This window comes from Aspergillus welwitschiae (assembly GCF_003344945.1).
Source record: "Aspergillus welwitschiae strain CBS 139.54b unplaced genomic scaffold BDQ94scaffold_21, whole genome shotgun sequence".
NCBI lineage: Eukaryota > Fungi > Ascomycota > Eurotiomycetes > Eurotiales > Aspergillaceae > Aspergillus > Aspergillus welwitschiae.
The window spans coordinates 130964-151709 of record NW_020798715.1 but is presented as its reverse complement, the minus strand read 5'-3'; the positions used below and the strand labels follow the sequence as shown (position 1 = coordinate 151709).

The 20746-nt window shown below is 51.6% G+C and overlaps 7 protein-coding genes and 2 non-coding genes across 9 annotated transcripts; 5 read left to right on the top strand and 4 right to left on the bottom strand.

The window, feature by feature from the left end:
• Positions 1-20: 20 nt before the first annotated feature.
• BDQ94DRAFT_180048 (SWI-SNF complex subunit) lies at positions 21-3786 on the top strand (the record flags this gene model as incomplete). The annotated part of the gene is made up of 5 exons (XM_026773535.1): positions 21-288; positions 353-1355; positions 1573-1823; positions 1896-2809; positions 2872-3786. The coding sequence occupies 5 exons, from the start codon at positions 21-23 to the stop codon at positions 3394-3396; spliced, it is 2961 nt and encodes a 986-aa protein (XP_026624908.1). The 3' UTR covers positions 3397-3786.
• Positions 3787-3793: 7 nt separating this feature from the next.
• BDQ94DRAFT_145954 (TLC domain-containing protein) lies at positions 3794-5814 on the bottom strand. Its single transcript, XM_026766735.1, has 2 exons — positions 4998-5814; positions 3794-4924 (listed from the first exon to the last, which is right to left on the bottom strand). Exons 1-2 carry the CDS (start codon positions 5475-5477, stop codon positions 4244-4246), a joined length of 1161 nt encoding a protein of 386 aa, XP_026624907.1. The 5' UTR covers positions 5478-5814; the 3' UTR covers positions 3794-4243.
• Positions 5815-5973: 159 nt separating this feature from the next.
• BDQ94DRAFT_180046 (uncharacterized protein) lies at positions 5974-13232 on the bottom strand (the record flags this gene model as incomplete). The annotated part of the gene is made up of 3 exons (XM_026773534.1): positions 5974-12218; positions 12279-13016; positions 13165-13232. 3 exons carry the CDS (start codon positions 13230-13232, stop codon positions 6308-6310), a joined length of 6717 nt encoding a protein of 2238 aa, XP_026624906.1. The 3' UTR covers positions 5974-6307.
• Positions 13233-13971: 739 nt separating this feature from the next.
• Positions 13972-14999, top strand: BDQ94DRAFT_52731 (60S ribosomal protein eL27). The gene is made up of 3 exons (XM_026775977.1): positions 13972-14142; positions 14380-14716; positions 14788-14999. The coding sequence occupies exons 1-3, from the start codon at positions 14089-14091 to the stop codon at positions 14793-14795; spliced, it is 399 nt and encodes a 132-aa protein (XP_026624905.1). The 5' UTR covers positions 13972-14088; the 3' UTR covers positions 14796-14999.
• A 2155-nt stretch (positions 15000-17154) lies between these two features.
• Positions 17155-17558, bottom strand: BDQ94DRAFT_52710 (uncharacterized protein). Its single transcript, XM_026775976.1, has one exon. It carries the CDS (start codon positions 17450-17452, stop codon positions 17243-17245), a length of 210 nt encoding a protein of 69 aa, XP_026624904.1. The 5' UTR covers positions 17453-17558; the 3' UTR covers positions 17155-17242.
• A 552-nt stretch (positions 17559-18110) lies between these two features.
• On the top strand, positions 18111-19404 carry BDQ94DRAFT_145939 (putative pathogenesis associated protein Cap20). The gene is made up of 3 exons (XM_026766734.1): positions 18111-18291; positions 18364-18444; positions 18512-19404. The coding sequence occupies exons 2-3, from the start codon at positions 18370-18372 to the stop codon at positions 19001-19003; spliced, it is 567 nt and encodes a 188-aa protein (XP_026624903.1). The 5' UTR covers positions 18111-18291; positions 18364-18369; the 3' UTR covers positions 19004-19404.
• Positions 19310-19399, bottom strand: BDQ94DRAFT_t171. Its single transcript has one exon. It is a non-coding gene; the product is annotated as a tRNA-Asp (tRNA).
• Positions 19405-20016: 612 nt separating the features above from the next.
• On the top strand, positions 20017-20106 carry BDQ94DRAFT_t176. The gene has a single exon. It is a non-coding gene; the product is annotated as a tRNA-Asp (tRNA).
• Positions 20034-20487, top strand: BDQ94DRAFT_145938 (uncharacterized protein). The gene has a single exon (XM_026766733.1). The coding sequence runs from the start codon at positions 20214-20216 to the stop codon at positions 20400-20402; it is 189 nt and encodes a 62-aa protein (XP_026624902.1). The 5' UTR covers positions 20034-20213; the 3' UTR covers positions 20403-20487.
• The last annotated feature ends 259 nt before the right edge of the window (positions 20488-20746 follow it).

Sequence of the window (20746 nt, the reverse complement as noted above, 5' to 3'; positions counted from 1 at the left end):
CTCACAGCCCCGATCTAGTCATGGCACCCTCTTCGACGACCGCTGGGCGGATAGACGAAGCCCGGGGTCTCGTGAAGAGCGACCCTTCCAAGGCCGAGAGCATCCTCAAGGAAATTCTTGCGCAAGGTACCGGCTCGTCTGAGGCCTCATCGCGCGATTACGAGAATGCCCTGGTGTTGCTGGGAGAGCTCTACCGGGACCAGAAGAAGCCCCACGAGATTGCCGAACTCATCAAGACCAGCCGCGATTCCTTCTCTTCATTTGCCAAGGCAAAGACAGCTAAGCTGGGTATGTAGCATTGACAGAGATGATGTTTTGCTTCCAGGGTTACTGACCACCCGTCCTCTGATAGTCCGCCAGCTGTTGGACCTGTTCAGCGAGATCCCGAACACACTCGATATCCAAGTCTCCGTCATCCAATCATGCATTGAATGGGCCATCGCCGAGCGGAGGTCCTTCCTTCGTCAGAACCTCCAGACTCGCCTTGTAGCTATCTACATGCAGAAACAGACCTACTACGATGCGCTCACCCTCATCAACTCCCTCCTCCGCGAGCTAAAGCGCCTGGATGACAAGCTCATGCTGGTTGAGGTGCAGCTGCTGGAGTCGCGGGTGTACCATGCATTGGGCAACCAGGCCAAGGCACGTGCTGCCTTGACGGCAGCCCGGACATCGGCCGCTTCCGTTTACACGCCGACGAACCTGCAGGCCGGTCTCGACATGCAGAGTGGTATGCTACACGCAGAGGACAAGGATTTCAACACGTCATTCTCCTATTTCATTGAGGCTCTGGAAGGGTACAGCTCCCTCGATGAGGGAGAAAAGGCCACTGCGGCCCTCCAATATATGCTGCTGTGCAAGATCATGTTGAACCTGGTGGATGATGTGACGAATTTGCTGGGATCGAAGCAGGCTCAGAAGTATGCCAGCCCGCGACTCGAGGCCATGAAGGCTGTGGCGCGTGCACATGCCAACCGGTCCCTGGAGGAGTACGAAAAGGCGCTCTCGGACTACCGGTTCGAGCTGGGCAGTGATACATTCATCCGCAACCACCTCCGCAGATTGTACGATGCCATGTTGGAGCAGAACCTGATCAAGGTTATTGAACCTTTCAGCCGGGTCGAGCTGGACCACATTGCTAAGATGGTTGGGCTGGACACGCAGCAGGTGGAGCGGAAGCTCTCTCAGATGATCCTGGACAAGGTGATTATTGGAGTGCTCGACCAGGGGGCTGGATGCCTGATTGTCTACGATGAGACGGAGCGGGACCAGGCATACGATGCTGCGTTGGACACGATCGAGAAGCTGAGCAATGTGGTGGAAGAGCTGTACACTAATCAAGCATCGCTGCTAGAGTAAGAAACGGCAACTGATGCGGGGGTTATCGAGTTAATGGCTTGGAAATGAAACAGCATTACTACAAATGAATATATGAGAGTTGTTGTTCTTATATAAATTAGATAAATTAGGAAATAGTTAGTAGATGTTATGGGGATATGTAGCGATGAACTGGTGGTTGCTGGTCCATCCCAAAGAGGAATAGCGCGACCGCGGCAAAAGAATCGCGAAGAGGCCGGCAAAGCAAGTGACTTGCTTCTGTTCGTCCGCCCAGCAATACACGCCCATCTCTCCGGCCCTGCGCGGTCTGTCTCATCGCCCCAAGGATCTCCATCCTCCAATTCGCGGATCTTCCCTTGCGGCCTCACCGTCTCATCACGGACCAACCATGAATGCCCAGATCCCACCCAACTACGGCCGTGGGTTCCCCCCACAAGCCGCCCAACGCTCCCCTGCCACGCCTCGTCGCGGTCCTCCAGGTCCTGGTGAGCCTCCACCCTTTAACCCAATCAAACCCCGGCGGAACTTTTTCTTCTAACTCCTTCTCCCTCGTATAGCTGCTGCGATGCCTGTCCCCATGCCTCAGCACGCCGTTCCACCTCAATACATCCCTCCCCAGCGCAACATGCAGCCTCCCAATGACGCCGCCCTGCGTCGCAGCCGCAAACCCACCGACAAGAACATCCCCGACGGCATTGAGGAAGTAATCATCGGCGAAGGTGTGCAGCAGTACAAGAGCCTCCGCGACCTGGAGAAACGCCTCGATGCAGCCATTGTCCGTAAGCGCCTGGACATCCAAGACTCCATCAGCAAGACGGTCAAGAAGTACCGCACAATGCGCATTTGGATCTCGAACACTGTCGAAAACCAACCTTGGCAGACTGCCAACGGTGCCGCCCCCGGAAGCAACCCCGGCTCCGGACGGTACAAGGTACGCATCGAGGGACGTCTTCTGGACGACGACACCGACCCGACCGCCCCGGAGGACAGTGACGACGAAGCTACCGAGCAGACGGACAACGGCGACGCGATGGAGCAAGATGGACCTAACGCCAATGCCACTACCAAAAAGTCGTCCAACAAGCGCTCCAAGCAGCGCTTCTCGCACTTCTTCAAATCCATCACCGTCGACTTCGATAAGTCCTCCACCGCCAGCCCGGAGGAAGTCAAGCCAATCACCTGGACCAAGCCGCAATTACCCCCTAACACTGTCACTCTGCCGCCCACAGCAGACTTCGACTCGATGCAGTTCACCCGCGCGTCACAGGAGAACCTGAACGTGACATTCAGTCTCGTGCGCGACGAGACACCAGAACGGTTCAAGCTAAGCAAAGAGCTAGCAGAAGTACTAGACGTAGAGGAAGAAACACGAAGCGGCATTGTTCTCGGCATCTGGGACTACATCCGTGCCATGGGCCTTCAAGAAGATGAAGAGAAGCGACTCGTCCGCTGTGACCATCGTCTACGATCGGTACCGCCCCTCCCCATCCCCTCCCCATATAAATCCAAGACTAATCCAACCCAACCGCGCAGATCTTCGGCCGCGACCAAATGTTCTTCCCTCAGATCCCCGAAAGCATCGGCCCTCACACCAGCCCCATTGACCCCATCCACCTCCCCTACACCATCCGCGTCGACGAAGACTACCACAAGGACCCGACCCCTACCGTCTACGACATCCAAGTCGCCCTGGAAGACCCTCTCCGCTCCAAGATGCTCGCCCTCACCCAAAACCCGCAATACACGGCCTCCATGCGCCAGATCGCCACGCTAGACGACCAGGTCGCCCTCATTGTGCAAGCCCTGACGCACTCCCGCGCCCGTCACTCCTTCTACACGGCTCTCAGCAAGGATCCCGCTACGTTCGTCCGCCGCTGGATCAATTCCCAGCGCAGAGACTTGGAGACTATTCTTGGAGAGGCGACGCGTGGTGGTGGCGAAGATGCTAGTGGGCCTGAGTTCCGTCGTGGTGGTACGGATGGCGTTTGGGATACTACTGTGGCGAGGGAAGCGGTGCGGTATATGCTTGCTAAGCCAGAGGCGGCGATGGGGAGGTGATTCTTGAACTAGCTAGTTGACAGGGCAGATTGTTGGTGGTGGTGTGGTATTAAGTCGGTGATATGACAGGTGTATTATTTTGGAATGTGGTTGGTGATCAGCGAAGAAAATAACTTACGAACGATACTAGTTTAGTTAGTCGATTAAGTAGGGCTTGTTTGATGGGGGCGCTTTCGTGGTGTTTTGTCTTGGTTGGTTTTGATTTCGGGATGGTTGCTTCTTTCAGCTCTTTTACTAGTTCCCTTGTCATCAATAATGTATTCAGTTGCTTTGAGTGAAATACAGATCTTACTCGTATCTGTTCTATTTCCAGTAAGTAAGAAACCGACTAATAAGTGTCACTGCTAATTAGTAACTCTCATGTGAGACCGTGTAAATATATATATCATGATGAATGCAGGTATGTATGATTGGATGCCGTTCCTCGTTTCATTTATATTTCTGAGACTGTACTGAGATCTAAGCAAGATAGCAACTGCACAAAGAAATCGAACAAAACAGAATAAATGAGCAAACCCATTCTCCTATCCAGATGAACTCCTTATCGAAAGACATGAATGCATGATTTCGAATCAACTAGCTTTCCCATAACATAACGTCGCGTTATATAACGATATAGCTCCTGATGCTTGGGGGCCCGTCTCGCTGACCTATCTGATCGGCAGTGGTAGGGTGGAGAGGGAGTAAAATCTCAAGTCAACAAGCTGTGAGACATGTCCTCGCGAGCTATGAGGCTGTTTATTGTAGGGCTGATGGTATGACGAGTGATGTTGTTCCTCTTTGGATTGCTGCTGCTGCTGCTGCTGCTGCATTGAAGCAGGTTCCGAAAACCAGGTTAAGGAGCAGACTAGGATGACAACTGGACTTTCCTCTTCCTCAATTCCTCGGTAAGCCCCGAGTCGACAGCCGAAGCGACTTTCTCCTCAGACACTCCATCGAGGAAAGGGCTACCTTCCTCCTGTTCCAGCTTGGAGGCCGCTTCCAGGACGACCTTCTGCGTGATCTCCTCCTTCAGATGGCTGATTTGCTCCTCCTTGGAGGGCTTACCGGCCGGTCCGGACTTCTCGGCGGGCCCGCGGAACCGCTTCAGGACGGTCTCGACCATCTTCGAGAACCAGAAGTAGTTCAGGAAGTTGAGAACCACGTTCGAGATCACGTAAGTCAGGACCAGCCAGGTGGGGACGCCGCCGGCGGTGAAGGAGGCGTACTTAGCCATTTCACTGCCGCTGCCTCCGCGGACCTGGAAGACTTGAGAGGTGAGATCGACGGGTTCGAGGGGAGTGGCAGCTGCAGTGGCATCCCAGGTCTGTTTCAAGGCGTACCACATGTCCCGATAGACGGCGACGGACTGGTAAGTGCCCCAGAGGAGACGGCAGCTGAAGAAGGTGAAGAGAAGCATCATGCCATTGTACCACTGCAGGTTGCTGCCGGTCATGTTGACCTTGTCGAGGAACCAGTGGATATTGAGGAAGGGGCTGGAGAGCTCATAGAGGATGAAGACGGGGGAGTAGAAGTTCACGAATGGTCTCTGTGATGATAGCACAAGCCAAATGATTAGCTCATTGACGCAAACTGTTAAGCTGAAATAGGTCACAACTCACAAATCCAAAACTGAACACCCACAGGGCGCTAATGCCATGGAAAAGCATTCCGATGCCAAAGAGCTTAACGTAGATCGTGCTGACGATCAGATCGTAAACAAAGTATCCGGCAGCGAAGGCGGACACCAGTCCACAGGCTCCAGTATATCCATAGATACGTTCAGAGGCGTTCATAGAAGCCCGGTCTTCATCGGCAAACATGACCCAAAGGGCCATGCCATTGATGAAGGTGCTCTGCACCAGCGAGACGACATGAACGTCCCAGTTGAGCTTGGTCCGGGGTTTGAGTTTCGGGTAGTGATTGGGGAAAAGCACCGGAGACAGAACGGGGGACAAGATGAAGTGGATAAAAAGGTAGCCGGCAAAAGCAATAATGACCTCGTGAGCATGCTCCGTCAGAGCAGGAACGTTGTAATGAAGCGCCCATGGCTCAACGAAATCCCGCAGCCATGCTGGCGGGGGTGGAAAAGGATCCAACATGCCGGTTGACCGCTCCTCCGACCAAGCGGAGAGAAGTTAGGATGAGAGAACCGGAAAATTATCCACTCTTGCAGAAGGGAGATAGGGGAGCAGGAGAACAAGACAGAGGAGGAGGGAGCAGCAGGAGGGCGGAGACTAGTGAGGTTAGTTGGTCTAGAAACTAGCCATGGTGGAGACCCGGAGACGTTGGAGTTTACCGACCGAGAGGAGAGAAGTAGTAAATGAGGAGTGGCCAGGGGCAGCACCGAGGATCTATTTATCTCTCGCCGTCGGGCCAGCCAAGGACGGCAACCGATGCAAGCATGCACACATCCAGGATGAAGCGAGTAGCGACAGTTGATGCAGCAAGGACCAAAGGAGCCAACCGCCCAAAACACAAAAAGTGACGCGAGAAGCAAATCCGTTGGGGGATTTGGGGCTGACTCAGCCGCGCTGCATGACCGCTGCCCATGTGACTCGTTGCTCCTTTGATCTTCATCTACAGGCAACTACGAACATCTACAGAAGAAATATTCTTAGGTGGGCTTTCCCTCATATCAGCATATCAAGTTCATTATTAACTTCCCTCGCTGAATAAAAAAAAACATAGGTACATCATGCATAAACAGTCGTAAGAAACATAGGAAAGTACAAAGGAAAGTACCCCGTATCCAACCCTTATCGGATTCATGTCTGAAACCAAGCATCCCCCTATCTATACAGCACTCAGCTCAGCCAAATGCTCGGATGATTCGCTTCAGAAGGGCTTCCATAACATGCTGCTTGCCCTCATCCCTTCATTACCAGGGTCATGCAGCAGAGCCGAGAGGAGTCCTCGTGCTCTTAGAGCTTCATGCCGCCGCACTCGTGACCTCGGGTCCAATACCACTATCGCTGTGCTGTCCGTAGACCACCATCTTCGAGGCCTCCTCATCCAGCTCCAAATCCTCCGGCTCATCTGCCTTGGGCGTCTGAGCGTCCTCCTCCCCTTCGGAGTCCTCCGGTTCGTCCGCGACCGAACGCAGCCCTGTGGAGCTAGCGGCACTTACCCGCCGATCGGCGGAGACATGGCTACTGGTACCATAGATCATGCTGTCCGCATATGTTCCTGTGTAGCTGGTTCGTCGTTCCGTGCCTGCGTCACTCTCTTCCCCATCTTCTTCCGGAAAGACCTCGTTTTCTTTATTGGCGATGGAGCTTCGGCCTCCCCAAGATGCCTTGCGCTGGGAGACGTTGGATCTGACTGAATGGCTCCGCTTTAGACTGGCAAACCCACTGGCGCCACTCACCTGCCGATCTCCTGCACCGCGATTGCCTGTAACGTTGCTCAAACTGAAGATACGCCGTTCCTTGCTGGTGGTCGATGGTGCGACAGATCCCGCCTGTGACCCATTCTGTGCTCGCTTTCTCAGCGCTAGCCCAACGCTACTGCCGAGGATGCTACGGGCATCTTTCGCCGTGCTGGCATTGCTGGCAACACTGGGCCCGCGGGCGCGAGATCCGCGCGCCTTCTTCATGCCGTTCGGGCGGCTCAAGAGAACACTGCGAGCGTGGTCGAGAACGCCTTCCAGGATCCGCTTCTCGAGATGGTCTGCACGATCTTCCATTACTTGCATTTCTTCATGCCGGAGCTCGAGTGCCATTTCCAAGCCAGCGACTTCCTTGCTGAGCTTGGTGGTCTGCTTGGCAAGGTCATCCTTCTCGGACTTCAAGCTCTGGATGATGTGCAGCAGAGAATCCTTCTCCTCCTTTAGGGTCAAGATCTCTGCCTCAACCTGCTCGCGCTGGGCGTTGCGCCTCTCCAGTGCAATCGCTGCTTCCTCGGCCTCCTTACGTCTCCGCTCGTTGTCTTCAGCCACCATGGCGGTCTGGGCGGCAAACATTTCATTCATCCGGCGGGACGTATCCATGATATCCTTGTGCATCTCGTCCAACTTCATCATCTGCGTAACTGACTGATCATTATTGGTCGCATGGTCGATGAGGACATCAAGCTTATCGTGGACCGGTCCGGTAGAGTTAGTTGCATGGTCCAGAAGTTCGCTCAATTTCTCGTAGACCTGACCATTAGTACTCGTAGTGTGGGTCAGAAGTTCGTCCAGCTTTTGATGTACTTGATCATTCGTAACGCGCTCGACAAGAGTATTCAGTGTCTCTTGGACTTGGCTGCTTTTAGCACGTTCGAGGAGGTCATTGAGCTTTTCCTGAACCGGAGTATCATCGTATTTCTCGGGCTCGGGCGGCGGCAATGCAGGAAGTAACGGAGTAATGGCAGAGGGAATTGTAGAAAGATCCATCTTGAGATCCTGCGCCGATTTCTGGGAGTGATCGTAGTGCTGTCCGACGATGGAAAGAATCTCCTGAATAGACTCTAGCACCTGAGGATGGAACTCGTGCAGTTGGCTTTCGACACGATCAGTTGCAGCTGCTGCACGCTCGAGATCCGAGCGAGCCTGCTCCTGTTGGGTCTTGACCTCGTTGTGCATCTCTTCCATCTTGTTGTAGGACACATCAACCTTTTCGAAGAAGGTTTGCGCATCCGTGCACATACGCTCACAGGCCTCATTAACGCTGTTGCCCATGGATCCAATGACGAGCCTGATGTCTTCGGCCAGAGCCTTGGTATTGGTAACAGCCTCAAGATGCGCATTGTCACGTTCCGCGCTCTCAGAGAACTTGGAGTCCATAGCACTTTGGATAGATGACTGGACCTCGTCGTACTTGGCCACGATTTCACCGAGCTTTTCGTCAATCTTCGAGCCCAGTTCAACGATAATAGCGGCTCGAGTCTCGTCATGCTTGACCATCGCAGCAGCATCCCGCTCTTCCTTCTCTAGTTTCGTCGCATCCTGTTCGCCCCGGGCACGCTCGAATTCGCGGTTGATCAGTTCCGTAAGTTCGTTGACATTCTCCACCGTCGTGAAGCTTTCGGCAGACGCTGCCAAGCCTTCAAGTAGCTGCTTGAGCTCGCTGAGCCCCTCGTTGCTACCATCCAGCTTGCTCTTCAATTCGTCTCCGAGCCCCTCCACGACAGACCGAGCCTCCTCGATCTTCTCGGCAAGCCCGGCGTGCTCAACCTTCCGAGCATCGAAGGCTTGACCGGTCATCTCGTTGTCGGCATCGACCTTCTCGCGGAACTCAGTAACAAGTGCCGTAAGATCTTGGATGTCGGTCTTGGTCGGCAATGTCTCGATGTCGGGAAGCTTGAGTTCTTCGACCTGCGTCTTTACTTCGAAGATCATCGCTTCCACGGTCTGCAGATCTGCCTTGACCAACTTCTCGGCATCATTTTCCTCCTCTGTTCCCTTGCCCTTCAGTTCATCGAGAGCGATCCACATGTCTTTCATCAGGGTCTCCAAAGTACCAATTTCTGACTTCGTCGGGCCGTCCGATTCGAATCGAGTACGAAGTTCAGACATGGCTTCTTTAGTTTCCTTGACGATACCTTCAAGGTTTGAAAGTTGCTCTGCTCTTGCGATCTCGTCAGGGGCAGGGAATGTCATCTCATCAAGCTGTGCCTTCGTGTTGCGCAGCAGGGTTTCAATGGCGTCTGTGTCCTCCTTCTTGGCTGTTGCCTCATCTGCAGGCTGATCACGGGCAACGATGCCTGTTACTGAGCTCTGAAGTTCGTGTAGTCCAAGGAGGACTTCATCAAGGTGCTCCTTCTTCAGCATGTCTTCCGGAGCCTCTGCAGCGCGCGGAGCAGACTCAATTGCCTCGACTTTGACTTGAAGTTGAGTGATAAGGGCCTTGAGACCTTCAATATCGTTGCTGCTGGTGGAATCAGAGGGTGGAGTGTTGCTTGCAAGCATCAGTTCACCTCCACGAGTCGTCTCGACTTCTTCACTCTCTTTCTGAGCTTGCCTCAGCATTTCAACATCTGCCTTCAGACTGCCAAGCCCTGATTTCAGCTCATCCAGGAGCTCAGAATAGTCGAACTCAACATTCTTCTCCATGAGCTTTGCGATGTCTTCCCGAATGGTGCCAACGCCGTCGTTCAAGGCTTCAATCACTTCACCATTAGTGAAGGCGTCGCTTTCGCTAACCTCTCTGGGCTGGGTTTGCTCGTCCTTGAAGGTGTCAAATCTTTCGTGCAGCGCAGCAATAATGTCATCCTTGTCCGTCTTGGGCTCCGTAGGTTCCGCACGGACCAGAGTCATGTTCATTGAGTGACGGAGTTCCTCGAACTCTTGTTTGATGATATTCGTTATGTCGTCGACACTTGTAGACTTGTGTTGCTCTGAGAATTCACGGATTGCTCCAAGAATTGCTTCACTATCTATTCCCTTGTGTTGCTCGGATATATCGCGCACGGCAGCAAGCATATCGTCATTGTTGGCCGCCTTGTGTTGTTCCGACAGTTCACGAATTGCCGCAAGAATCTCCTCGCTGTTCGTATCGTTCTGCTTTTCCGAAATTTCACGGATGGCAGCAATAATCTCCTCACTGTTCGAGTTGTTCTGCTTCTCGGAGATTTCACGGATGGCAGCAAGAATTTCCTCGCTGTTCGTGTTGTCCTGCTTCTCGGAGATTTCACGAAGGGCAGAAAGGATCTCGTCGCTTGGAGCGCTGGGTTTCTGTTCGAACGCTGCTTCAACTGCGGCAATGATTGCATCACTGCTCGCAGTCTTGTGCTCGTCCAACTGTTCACGAAGAGCTGCAAGGATATCCTCCGCAGGCGTACCCGCCTGCTTCTCCGACAGCTCGCGGATAGCTGCAAGAACATCATCGCTCTTGGAAGTCTTTTGCTGCTCGGAGATGTCGCGAATGGCGTCCAGGATCTCGTCCTTTTCATTCGGTGCGTTGTTGCGAATCAACAAGGAGCTCATTGTCTGTCGCAGATGCTCGAATTCCTTCTCCATGGCATCAAGAAGTTCCGGTGTATCCGGATTACCGCGAGGCGCATTAGACGCGGCGGTCTCAGTGATCGTCTTCTCCATGTCAGCCTGCAACAGGCGGAACCCTTCCTTGACAGTGTCCATGATCTCATGCTTCCCGGAAGCTTCAGCTGCAATTGAGGCGTAGCCTTCCACTTCCTGTCGCACGACAGCAATGCCATCTTTGATAGCATTAAGCAGGTGCTCGGAGGTCTCTTCACTGGCAGAGAAATGTTGGCCCATTTCCCCCTTTATGCCATCCAGCTGCTCCTGAACACGTTCCAGCATCTGTTCCCCGACGCTCTGGTTTGCCTCATTGGCCTCCTGCAAACCAGCTGCGATAGCCTCCATAAGATCATCCCTGTTAAGTTCGATCTCTCTCGTGATGGAGTTCTGGCTTTCCATGCCTTCTGCGATGGCGTGGAGAATCTCGTCACGGGAAACAGTGGGTTGAACATTGGTGCTGACCACCGATTGCTGTGCAATGAATGCTTCATTTATTACATTAGCAACATCGTCCTTGGTGATGTGAGGATGTTCGATGGCCTTGGTCGCACCGAAATGAGCTTCAAGCCCTTCCGAAAGAGCGCTCAAGATCTCATCACGGCCAAGACCAGAGTCCAGCGTCTCTCTTGTAAGAGCACTTTGGGACGTAACTGAGTGGGTGACGGCTTCTAGGATCTCATCGCGCATGCCATCAAGGTGTTCGCGCTCCACGCCCCGAGGTACAGGGGGTTCGAAATTGGCAAGGCATTCGTGAATTGTTTGTACGATCTCTTCTTTCGTAATGCTGGGTGGTTGCGCGAAACTCTGCATTCCAGCCTGGACAGCCGCCAAGACTTGGTCATAAGTAACGGCGTCCTCGTGCTGCGGCTTATAGTCTCTAAGCCCTTCTGACAGGCACTCCAGAATCTCGTCTCGTTCCAGCCCGAAATTCTGCAACTCAATCTCAGGCTTGTATGTCTCCCAAGCTTCCCGAACGGTCTCCAGAATCTCTTCCTTTTCCATATTGACACCGTGGGGCTCGGCACGGAACTGAGACAGGTCAAGCTCATCCAGAGCCCTCTTGACGATAGAGTACAGTTCGTTACCATCCATGGCAGCTCTGAATTCCGAGATGGACGATGAATGGTGTCTACTCTCATCCATGATCGAGGCGAGTTGGTCTCTGAGCTCCTGCAGGTTGTTTTCAACGATACCAGCCAGCTCTTCATGGGTAGGTCGGTCCGGCCTGTCTTCTATAGCGCGGGAAGATCCAACGCCTTCGATTTGTCGAGCCAGGTTCCTTCCCATTCCTAGGACCTCTCCTCGTAGTTCTCGCACAAGGGCTTTGACCTCGTTCGTCATGCCACCTCCTTCAATGACACTAGTCTTCACTCTTTTCATGATTGCTAGCATCTCGTCTGCCATTTCGGGATCGGCGGGCACCAAAGAGCGTTCGGCGGGTCGGATGTTGTGGGTTTCCATATCTGGCGAGTATGCTTGTTCGTCGTCCAGCGACCTTGTTCCAGAACCGTCGGGCTCTCCCTGCGGAGGGACGCTGTCGGCGCCGACCCAAGCCTGAGAGCGAACCAAAGCCTTGTTCCCCGAGTCATCCTTCACATGCTCGAGAATTTCTTCGAGCATCCTCGTGATCGTCTCGTCATTCGATACTTCGTGGGTTTCGGAGACAGGCCTGGCTTTTATTTCTTCAACCATTTCTATAAGCTTGTCTTGGCCTTCTTTGGTCCCCATCTCCCGAAGGACCTTCTCTAGTAATGCGATGCTGGCGGAACCATCAGAAATAGGCGTAGGAGATCCACACAGTTCGCGCTCCATTGCTGCGGCAAATGGATTAGGGCTTGACATTCGTGGTGCCGAATAGCTCTTCTTCGAGCTCGGAGAACTATCCGATTCCCTGTTGTTAATACCGTTTTCAGAACCCAGGAGAGTACTGAAGTCCCACCTTGTGGCAGCATCAGGATCAAGGAACTTTGCGGCTAGGCTGGAGGATAAATCACGGAGGCTCCTGCGAATATCCTCGTCTCGAGCATTAGTTGCAGCTTTGAGGCTGACCAGGTCCGTGGCATTGTCTTTACTTCGTCGGCTTAGTTGAGCCATTTCGCGCTGAAGGTTACTCGCAATATCTGTGAGGCTGAGTATCTGGGTAGATAATGATTCGAAGCTGTGGTTGTCGGCGCGCCTGGGCCCAATGAATGGGTCTGCATCGTTACTCTTTGGTTTCAATGGCTCGACGCTCTCAGTAGGCAGCTGCATATTCTGCAAAGCTAACATTGTCGCCGACGGAGGTGTGCTTTCGCCCAGGATTGGCCTCGAAAGGTATCGGTTCGAAATCTGCAGGTTAGGGAGCTCTTGCTCGTTGTCTTTATCTCGCGAGTCTGCGGAGCCAGGAGCTTTCACCGGCGTTAATTCATGCTGCTTAGGGCTCTGATCAAAAGTCGACGCGCGGAGAGGCCGTTCTGGTGACCGACTCTCGAGATAGTTTAAGAATTCATTGCGAGCATCTGTATTCTGTAGCGATTGCATGCGCCTGTGGAATTGGCCCTTGATGAGGGACTTCTCTGGGGACTTCGGCGGCATGGGGTTGGTTGTATACGGGCTCGGTGCGTTTTCGCGCATCTTTTCTTGGAAATTCGCCGCCACGGCTTGAATGCCTGGGGAGACATTTCCTCTTGTAACAGGGCTAGAAGCACTGGGATTCATGGGGAGCGGAGGGGGTGCCCGTTCGGGGTCCGAACTGTCCCACCTTCGTTTCCACAGTCCACGGTCAGCCTGACGCGGTTCATAGTTGTAGCTGCAGAGGGGGGCTCAACAATAGAGTTTACACATACATGGGCACCGATTGATTTCTGACGACCAGTTCCCTGTCGCGGGACCCATCTCGTGTGTGCGTAGGCATCATGTAACTTAATCGTCGTTAAAGCAAGAAAACGGGGTATGTCTGTCGATGTTGGATATAAAGCAAGTCGATCGAGGGATATCAGGAATGTGCGAGAGGAATGTTCGTCAAAATCAAAGCAATGGGGGTCGTAAAGGGCATATCAAATCGTCAAAACAAAAACCAAAAGGACGCAGGAGGGGGGGAATTTGGAAAGTCAATAGGCGAACAAAAGCAGGGACAGGAAAAAGAATATAGACTGAAGATGATGATACAAATGCGCTTGCTATGAGAGATGAGGGGAAACAAGGACGACGAAACACAATGCGACGAGACGGTTGCAAGAGACCAAGGAATACGAGCAGGCTCCAGAGGTTGAACAGTCAATATAAGAGACAATCAAACATCCAAGTGGAGTTCCTGGCTGAAAGGAACGGTAGCTCATGGGGCATCAACGGAAGCCCGATCCAATGTGCGGCGTACACATCGAAGCTCCCGTCATAGCAACCGACGGTTCTTTTGGTTGTCCGGTAAACAAAGAGCCAAGGCCCGATCGAGGCGGTGAGTTTGTCCGACCTCCCCGACATCTCGGGCACTAGTCCATTTGGAGAAACCTTCCCAGAACGGCTAGTAGCCTTTTGTCGGTAAGATGACCAATGAGATTTTGGCGCACAAAGCCCTGAGCCCTCTTCGCTCAGAAAAATAGAACGTCCAACGCGGAGAACCTCACTTACTCGACCGAAGCACATCGACAACCACCCCATCGACCTGCCGCTCACCGGGACTTTCACAATGAAGTGTTAGTGAAATGCTGCATCACCTCGACTCTTGATTTTTCTCGTCTTCGAATCCAAACTGACAGGATGTTACGATAGTCATGAAAGTGGGCCGTGTGGCCATCATCACCCGTGGCCGTTACGCCGGTAAGAAGGTACGACAACCGATTTCTTCATTTTCTGGCGAGGAGATACATATATATATACCCCGAGGTGGAATGGATTGGAAGGAATGATTTTTTGCCGACTCGAAGGAAATGAATTTTCGATTTGCATGGGAATAAAACAATCGAGCGGAAACGCGAATGATGGGCGAACTACCATGGGGGCAAAAGCGAACGGAATGTGCAAGGATATATGTGCTGACGAGGGTTTCTTTTCGCGAATGACAGGTCGTCATTGTCCAGCCTAACGACACTGGCTCCAAGGCGCACCCCTTCCCTTACGCCATCGTCGCCGGTATCGAGCGCTACCCCCTCAAGGTCACCCGCCGCATGGGTAAGAAGACCGTCGAGAAGCGCAGCCGCATCAAGCCCTTCATCAAGGTCGTCAACTACAACCACTTGATGCCCACTCGCTACACCCTTGAGCTCGAGGGTCTTAAGGGTGCCGTCTCCACCGAGACCTTCAAGGAGGTTTCCACCCGCGAGGACGCCAAGAAGAACGTCAAGAAGGCCCTTGAGGACCGCTACACCAGCGGCAAGAACCGTTGGTTCTTCACTCCTCTGCGTACGTTTTGCCATCCATTGCTTTTTGCCTACGTTGGCTGGATAAGGTTCGCAATGCTGACGGTTTTACAGGTTTCTAAACGGGGTAATATGGGGCGTTTTGTCGTTTGAGCGCGCAGGGTCTTAGATGAGGCAAAGGGAAAAAGAAAAAGCATCGAAGACGTCCGGTTCAAAAGCATGGGATCACGTGAAGTATACCATAGCACGAGAGAAGAATGGGAATGTATCGATGTACAGGTCCAGGACTTGACCAATTTTTCTTATCATGAGGGAGGCCACTCAGATCTGGCGTCCGTCTCGAAATGAAATGGAAAATATGAACAAATTCAACTTTTTTTTTGTGTTTCGGAATTCTCGGCTTCCAGGGGTTTCTTCCTTTACAACAAAGCATGCTACAACCTAGCGCACACAAAGGCCGCGTCCGTATTACACCAACCGGTCAGGTCGGAAAAGATTACCAAATGTCCGAAAACACCACGATCGCTCTATCATTCCAATCGAACGCACACTATCCATCACCTTTGGACGAAAGAATCCTATCGAATCATCCGACATCATGGGCCCTTCCAAGTTTCCCCTGTTGGCTAGTCTTACGAGGTAAGGAAGGGTACATGTGTGTCGGTCTGATCTAGATTTGGAAACCTACTTCCGTCAACCCACCGAGCTTGTGCTTCCAATCCCCGCACGGCCGATATTCCCCGTACATGAAATCCCAGCCTATCCCACATTGTTGGGGTAAAAGCGGAGTTCCATGGAGGAGCACAAACCCCCACCTGTAAGAAAGATAGCCCCTAAGATAGGTCTCGGGTTATGTCATATCTCGTAGATACGGTGCTCCTCCTTTGGCTCCATCCATCATACGTAGTGGCGGTTTACTGCAAGGAGACCATGTTCACTAGCGAATGTAGCACGGATGAGGTTGCCCCTAAGTCGAAATGACAGTAGCACCGGCTTCTGCGTCTGAACCAAACGAGCTAGGTACCAGAAAGGTAGGTGTAGCGCCAACCGGTGCTGGCAAGGTACATGGGGCCCCATGTAGCCTTGGAAATGAGGAGGTGCAATTAGAGGTCGCGATCTGTGCACGTCGTTCCTTACCCGAGAGAGGGAGTAGCCGTCTAGGCGTGCGACAATCCCTCAGTTCCGGCTGTCGATGATGGCCCGGTATTTTACAATCCTGACAGAATAGTAACCAACTAGGATGGTTAAAGCTGCCGATGAGAATGAGAATCCTTCAGGACATGTGAATAGCCATTGGTTGTTGTAATCTACGCGGCCGGCGAATGCAGCAAGCAAGCCACCAGGAGTTGGCCGTCCAGGTTGTTGGCGCCTTCTATGTCAATCTGCTTCCGATCGCTGGGGTTGAGGAGAAACTGTGGTGGTGTTGAAGGAAGGAAGGACCTTACGTCCAGACTGTGTGTCAACGATTAAAACAGACGCTAAGCACAAAGGCACTGCATTGTGTGCTTCAATACGTCAAAGTTGATCGGGATCGAGGTTTATGAACTGACCTCCGGGAAGACTAGCGTCGACCGACATGCCGCAGAAGGACACTCAGACAGCATTGGAAGGTCCAGCACGGTGCGACCATTTTCGCATGGACAGAAGTACGACGCACATGGTCAGCACTAGAAGAGACTGGGCTGGAGAGCGAAGACCGTGGATGCTACTCCAATGGGGACAGATTCTGTAGAAGCTTGCTCAGATCTGGACAGCACTTGCAGGACTACCACCGCACGGTTGGCGTTGTTAGCGCCCAAAAGACGAGTGGATCAAGCTAAACCCCTCTCTAGCCCAGAATATACGGAGCAGTCTGGATAGTAAGATGTCTTCCACGGAGAAGGTTGATGGTCCAGAGGGCCAAAGGGTCAAAGATGCCTCTAACCCCGGACCTGAGACGAGGTCCAGGCGCAAAGATGATGCTTGCACCTTCCCGCAGGAGATCAACGAGAGCGGTTACCCATCTGGTACAAAATCGAAGGCAGGGGGAAAGCAGTAGTCCGTTTGCCGGACGTACTGATCCTCAACGTTTACCCTCCAGCCGGTTGCTTCCTGAGTCTAGTAGTACTCCGGATCGTTGGGGTGATTTTGGGGGGACCCGGTTTCCTTGTGACAGTCATTCCCGTAAGTAGGCGCCCTGATAAGCATGCGGCGCGAACCACGGCGGAGTCCCGTTCTTATCGGGAGCCACGAGGAATTCGCGTAAATTAGCAATTTGCATGCTTCTACACGAACACTGAATGAATGACTGAATGAATGAATGGCATATTATAATGCGCGGGTAAGATCAAGATGGATAGGGAAAAATGGCATTAGGCATCATGAGTGTTCGGGGATAAACTATAATGACCATAAGTGCAGCATGTAGTCTTGTTAGTAGCAGAAAGACCAGCCGACGGGCGACAGAAAACGAGGGCGCCCGACCCGCAATCACATGCTATCAGCCCATCCCGCGATCCAAGCCAGAAAACCTTCCAGGTCAACTGTTCGCAACTTCCGGATTCCATCATCATCCACATTGTGCTGCAACTTACTTAGTACTTCCAGCCAGTTGCTCCGATTCACAGTCCTGATTTGCTGCTCGATGCCCGTCGTTCATTTGTTTTGACTTGGCTCTTGCCACTTCGACAACGCAACCGTTACCGCCGTTATCGAGACCTAAATCATGAATCGTTCGGTTTCTCGTTCCCTTCAAGCCATGACTACATGATATCGACATGACTAAGGAAGAGGGAACCATGTAGGCACAAGTGCGGGTGGCTTGTTCGACACAGCTTTCCGAGGGGCCTGAACTCACTCTGTCCAGTTTTGATTCCTTATTCCTTATCCTCGCTGCTCCGCGATAGCTCTTATTCACTGCGAATTCGGATGCGGGCTGTCGGGGAGCGCGAGCGCACGGAAGGAGATGCACGATCCTGGTCAATCCAATCTTGGGTCGCGTTTTTCCAGGCTCATCCCAGGTTCCAGGCCCTGCAGGTGAAATGATAATGACGATGAAGCCGCCGGATTGAGCACGCAACAACTAACTCCGTCCTACGACGGTCTAAAACCTCCTGGAACCAACGGCTTGCCCCTCCATTCAAGCTCCAAGCGAGTTGTTCACTCATCAACGGGCCCGCTATCACATGCTGCCAGCTCGCTCTCTCTCCCTCTTACCCAAAAAAAATAATTTATTATTTTCTAATTAATCAAAACAACATAAAGAAAGGCAATAATTAAAACTAAAATAAAATTAGCACAGGTGAAAAAAAAATTCAATCGAATCAAATCACAAGCCTCATGGATCCTAGCTATCGGATCGACTGATGGCGTGTTTGCTCTTCTTCTCTTCTTGAACCTACCTTAAATTTAACTACGGTTCACCTCTTTCCGGTCCATCCCAACTGCTCCCGTATTCCGTCTTTCCTTCTGCAAATGTAAGTGATGCCCTTTCCCCCCCATCACCCCTCCCTTTCCTTTATTATCTTCAACATCCCCATCCTCCTCGCTTTCCGTTTCTTGTCACCGCTTCTTCACGTCTGACCCTCCATAGCTTGTCTTGTTCACCAGGACCTATAGCTTTGAGCGTTCTATTGTCGGGTAAGGGTTTATCTTATCGCTCCGCTACTCTACACTGCCTTTCCCTATACTAATGCAATTTTCATATGATAGAAACTTATGCCTCACGCAGAAAACGGCATTATGGGCGAGAATTCTGTCAACGGGGAGACTATCCACTCCCAATTCCTCGATGTGAGTAACCCCAATGCACGACTGTCGATCGCTTCCAACATGCGCTAATCTCTAATTCCTATGCTAGCATTTGACATCCTATCCTGTTGTTTCCGACTCTATCACCGTCATCAAGACCAACAAGTACGCCGCGAAGTCTCTGGAATATGCCGACCAAGGCTACTCTCGCTTAGCCAAGCCGTTCCTCCCTTACTTCTCCAAGCCGTACGGCTTTGTTGCTCCATATGTCGCGCGCGTAGATACCCTCGGAGATAAAGGTCTGAGCAAGGTTGATGAAACATTTCCATTTATCAGGGATGATACAACCACGCTCAAGGGATCGATTAAAGATGGCGTCTCATTCCCAGTGCGATTCGTTTATGACCTCAAGGGTCATGTTTTTGACACCTACAGTTCGGAGTACAAGAAGTGTGGCGGGGATGGAATGGTTGCGAGCGGCAAGGCCGTGATCACCACCGGCTTGGTGCTCTCGCAGGAGTCGCTAGCCTATATCAGCTCCTTGCTTCAGGCCAAGAAAGCCCAAGTTAAGGATGCAGTCAACGAGAAGACTGACAACTAAACGCTTGCAATTGGAAAATCTTTATTCCTGTTTCAACTGGTCTGTTCTCTTGCGATGTTGTAATCGTTTTGCGTGTTTGTCGTTTAGATCGTTTTGCTCTGGGAGGCCTGTCTCCTTTATTCGGTTTGTCTTGGACATAGGCGGTTGCGTTCAATTCTCCACGTGCTCATGCGGCTTGCATTGGATACATACACTGGCTCAATAATGATAGCTAAGGATTAATTGACTTTTTTATGCAATGTCCGTGCTAGAGGTCCGTGGTACATCGGTAACAAAGAAGCAAAAAAAGTAATATCACAAAAAGATCTCCCCGACTGGGAGTCGAACCCAGGTCTCCCGCGCTTGTTCCCGAGAGGGATTGACAAGCGGAAATCATGACCGTTAGACCATCGAGGATCTTCGTTATATAATGCTGCCGAATTTTGCTAGATAAAAGAGAGCTATAGCAATGTAGTTAAACTCGATTATAAAGATTCGCTACAATTCAACGATGCCAATGGTATACATAGGCCACTATTTGCCAACCATTGCTTATACTTCTAACAGTCAATATAAAAAGTACCCAGGCCGATCCACATGAGCACTTTTACGGAAAAAACATAGCAACTCAATAACAACTCCCCACTTAGAAATCAATCAAGTTTCCCAACATCAATCATACTTCCGACGACCCTCAAACAGCATAGATACCCAGTTTCCCCATACCCCTTAGTAAATACCAATAGTTACATTATCATCCCCCATAAACTCTCACCACCAATCAACCCCTTCATACCATACCATACCATACCAACAACAACAACCAAACACATCCAAGTACAACCAGAATCCCAGGTACTGCAACCCAGAACCAAACTATAACTATACATACTCACATATCCACTGGAGTAGATAGATGGTAAGCAACCGCCCCACCCAACAATAGCCCTAACCTGTCCGAAAACAGCCACATCTCCACCCCACACCAGTTTTAGCTTTATGTAGTCAAAATCTAATCCGCATAATATATCAAATCCTCGATGGTCTAACGGTCATGATTTCCGCTTGTCAATCCCTCTCGGGAACAAGCGCGGGAGACCTGGGTTCGACTCCCAGTCGGGGAGATTTCTTTTTTTGGTTTTGCCCCTCTGGGGAGGGGGTTGAGGGTAGGAAGGGTAGTGTGTTTTTTATACCTTAGGTGGGTGGGTAGTGTTGGTTATGTGGGTTTTTAATGATTTTGATCTGGGTTGTTGAAGTACTGGTTATAATTACTTTTTGGTTGTGGTTGTTTCTGGTGTCTTTCGTGTGGGAACGAGATATTTACATTGGTTGGGATGTTAGGTTATGGATGGCTTTGGAATCGATGAAGGTGTATGAGATGATGAGTACAAGTGCTCAATTGTGTGTTGCTTTCTGGTGATGATGGTTGCTATTTGGCATAGAGCGTTTGGTGCCGGCCAGATCATTTATTACGGGGGCAGTAGTATATAGACTACGGTATAGAGGTATCGTTGTTTGGGAAAGGTACTCCGGAGATAATACTATTCATCATCAGGCCGGGCAAGACAGAAGCAATGCATGGGTGGCCTCTTGTTCATAAGTAGCTGCAGATTCATTAGGGCGAGTATTCACTGTACCCAAATTATACGCATATTGGCTTTATCCGTATGAGTAGCTCCTAGATTCTCTCGCAATTTAGAGTATACTATTCATGTTTCGTTGTGTAACAGTGATAAGAGCACAGGCATGACATTGCCCTGGTGG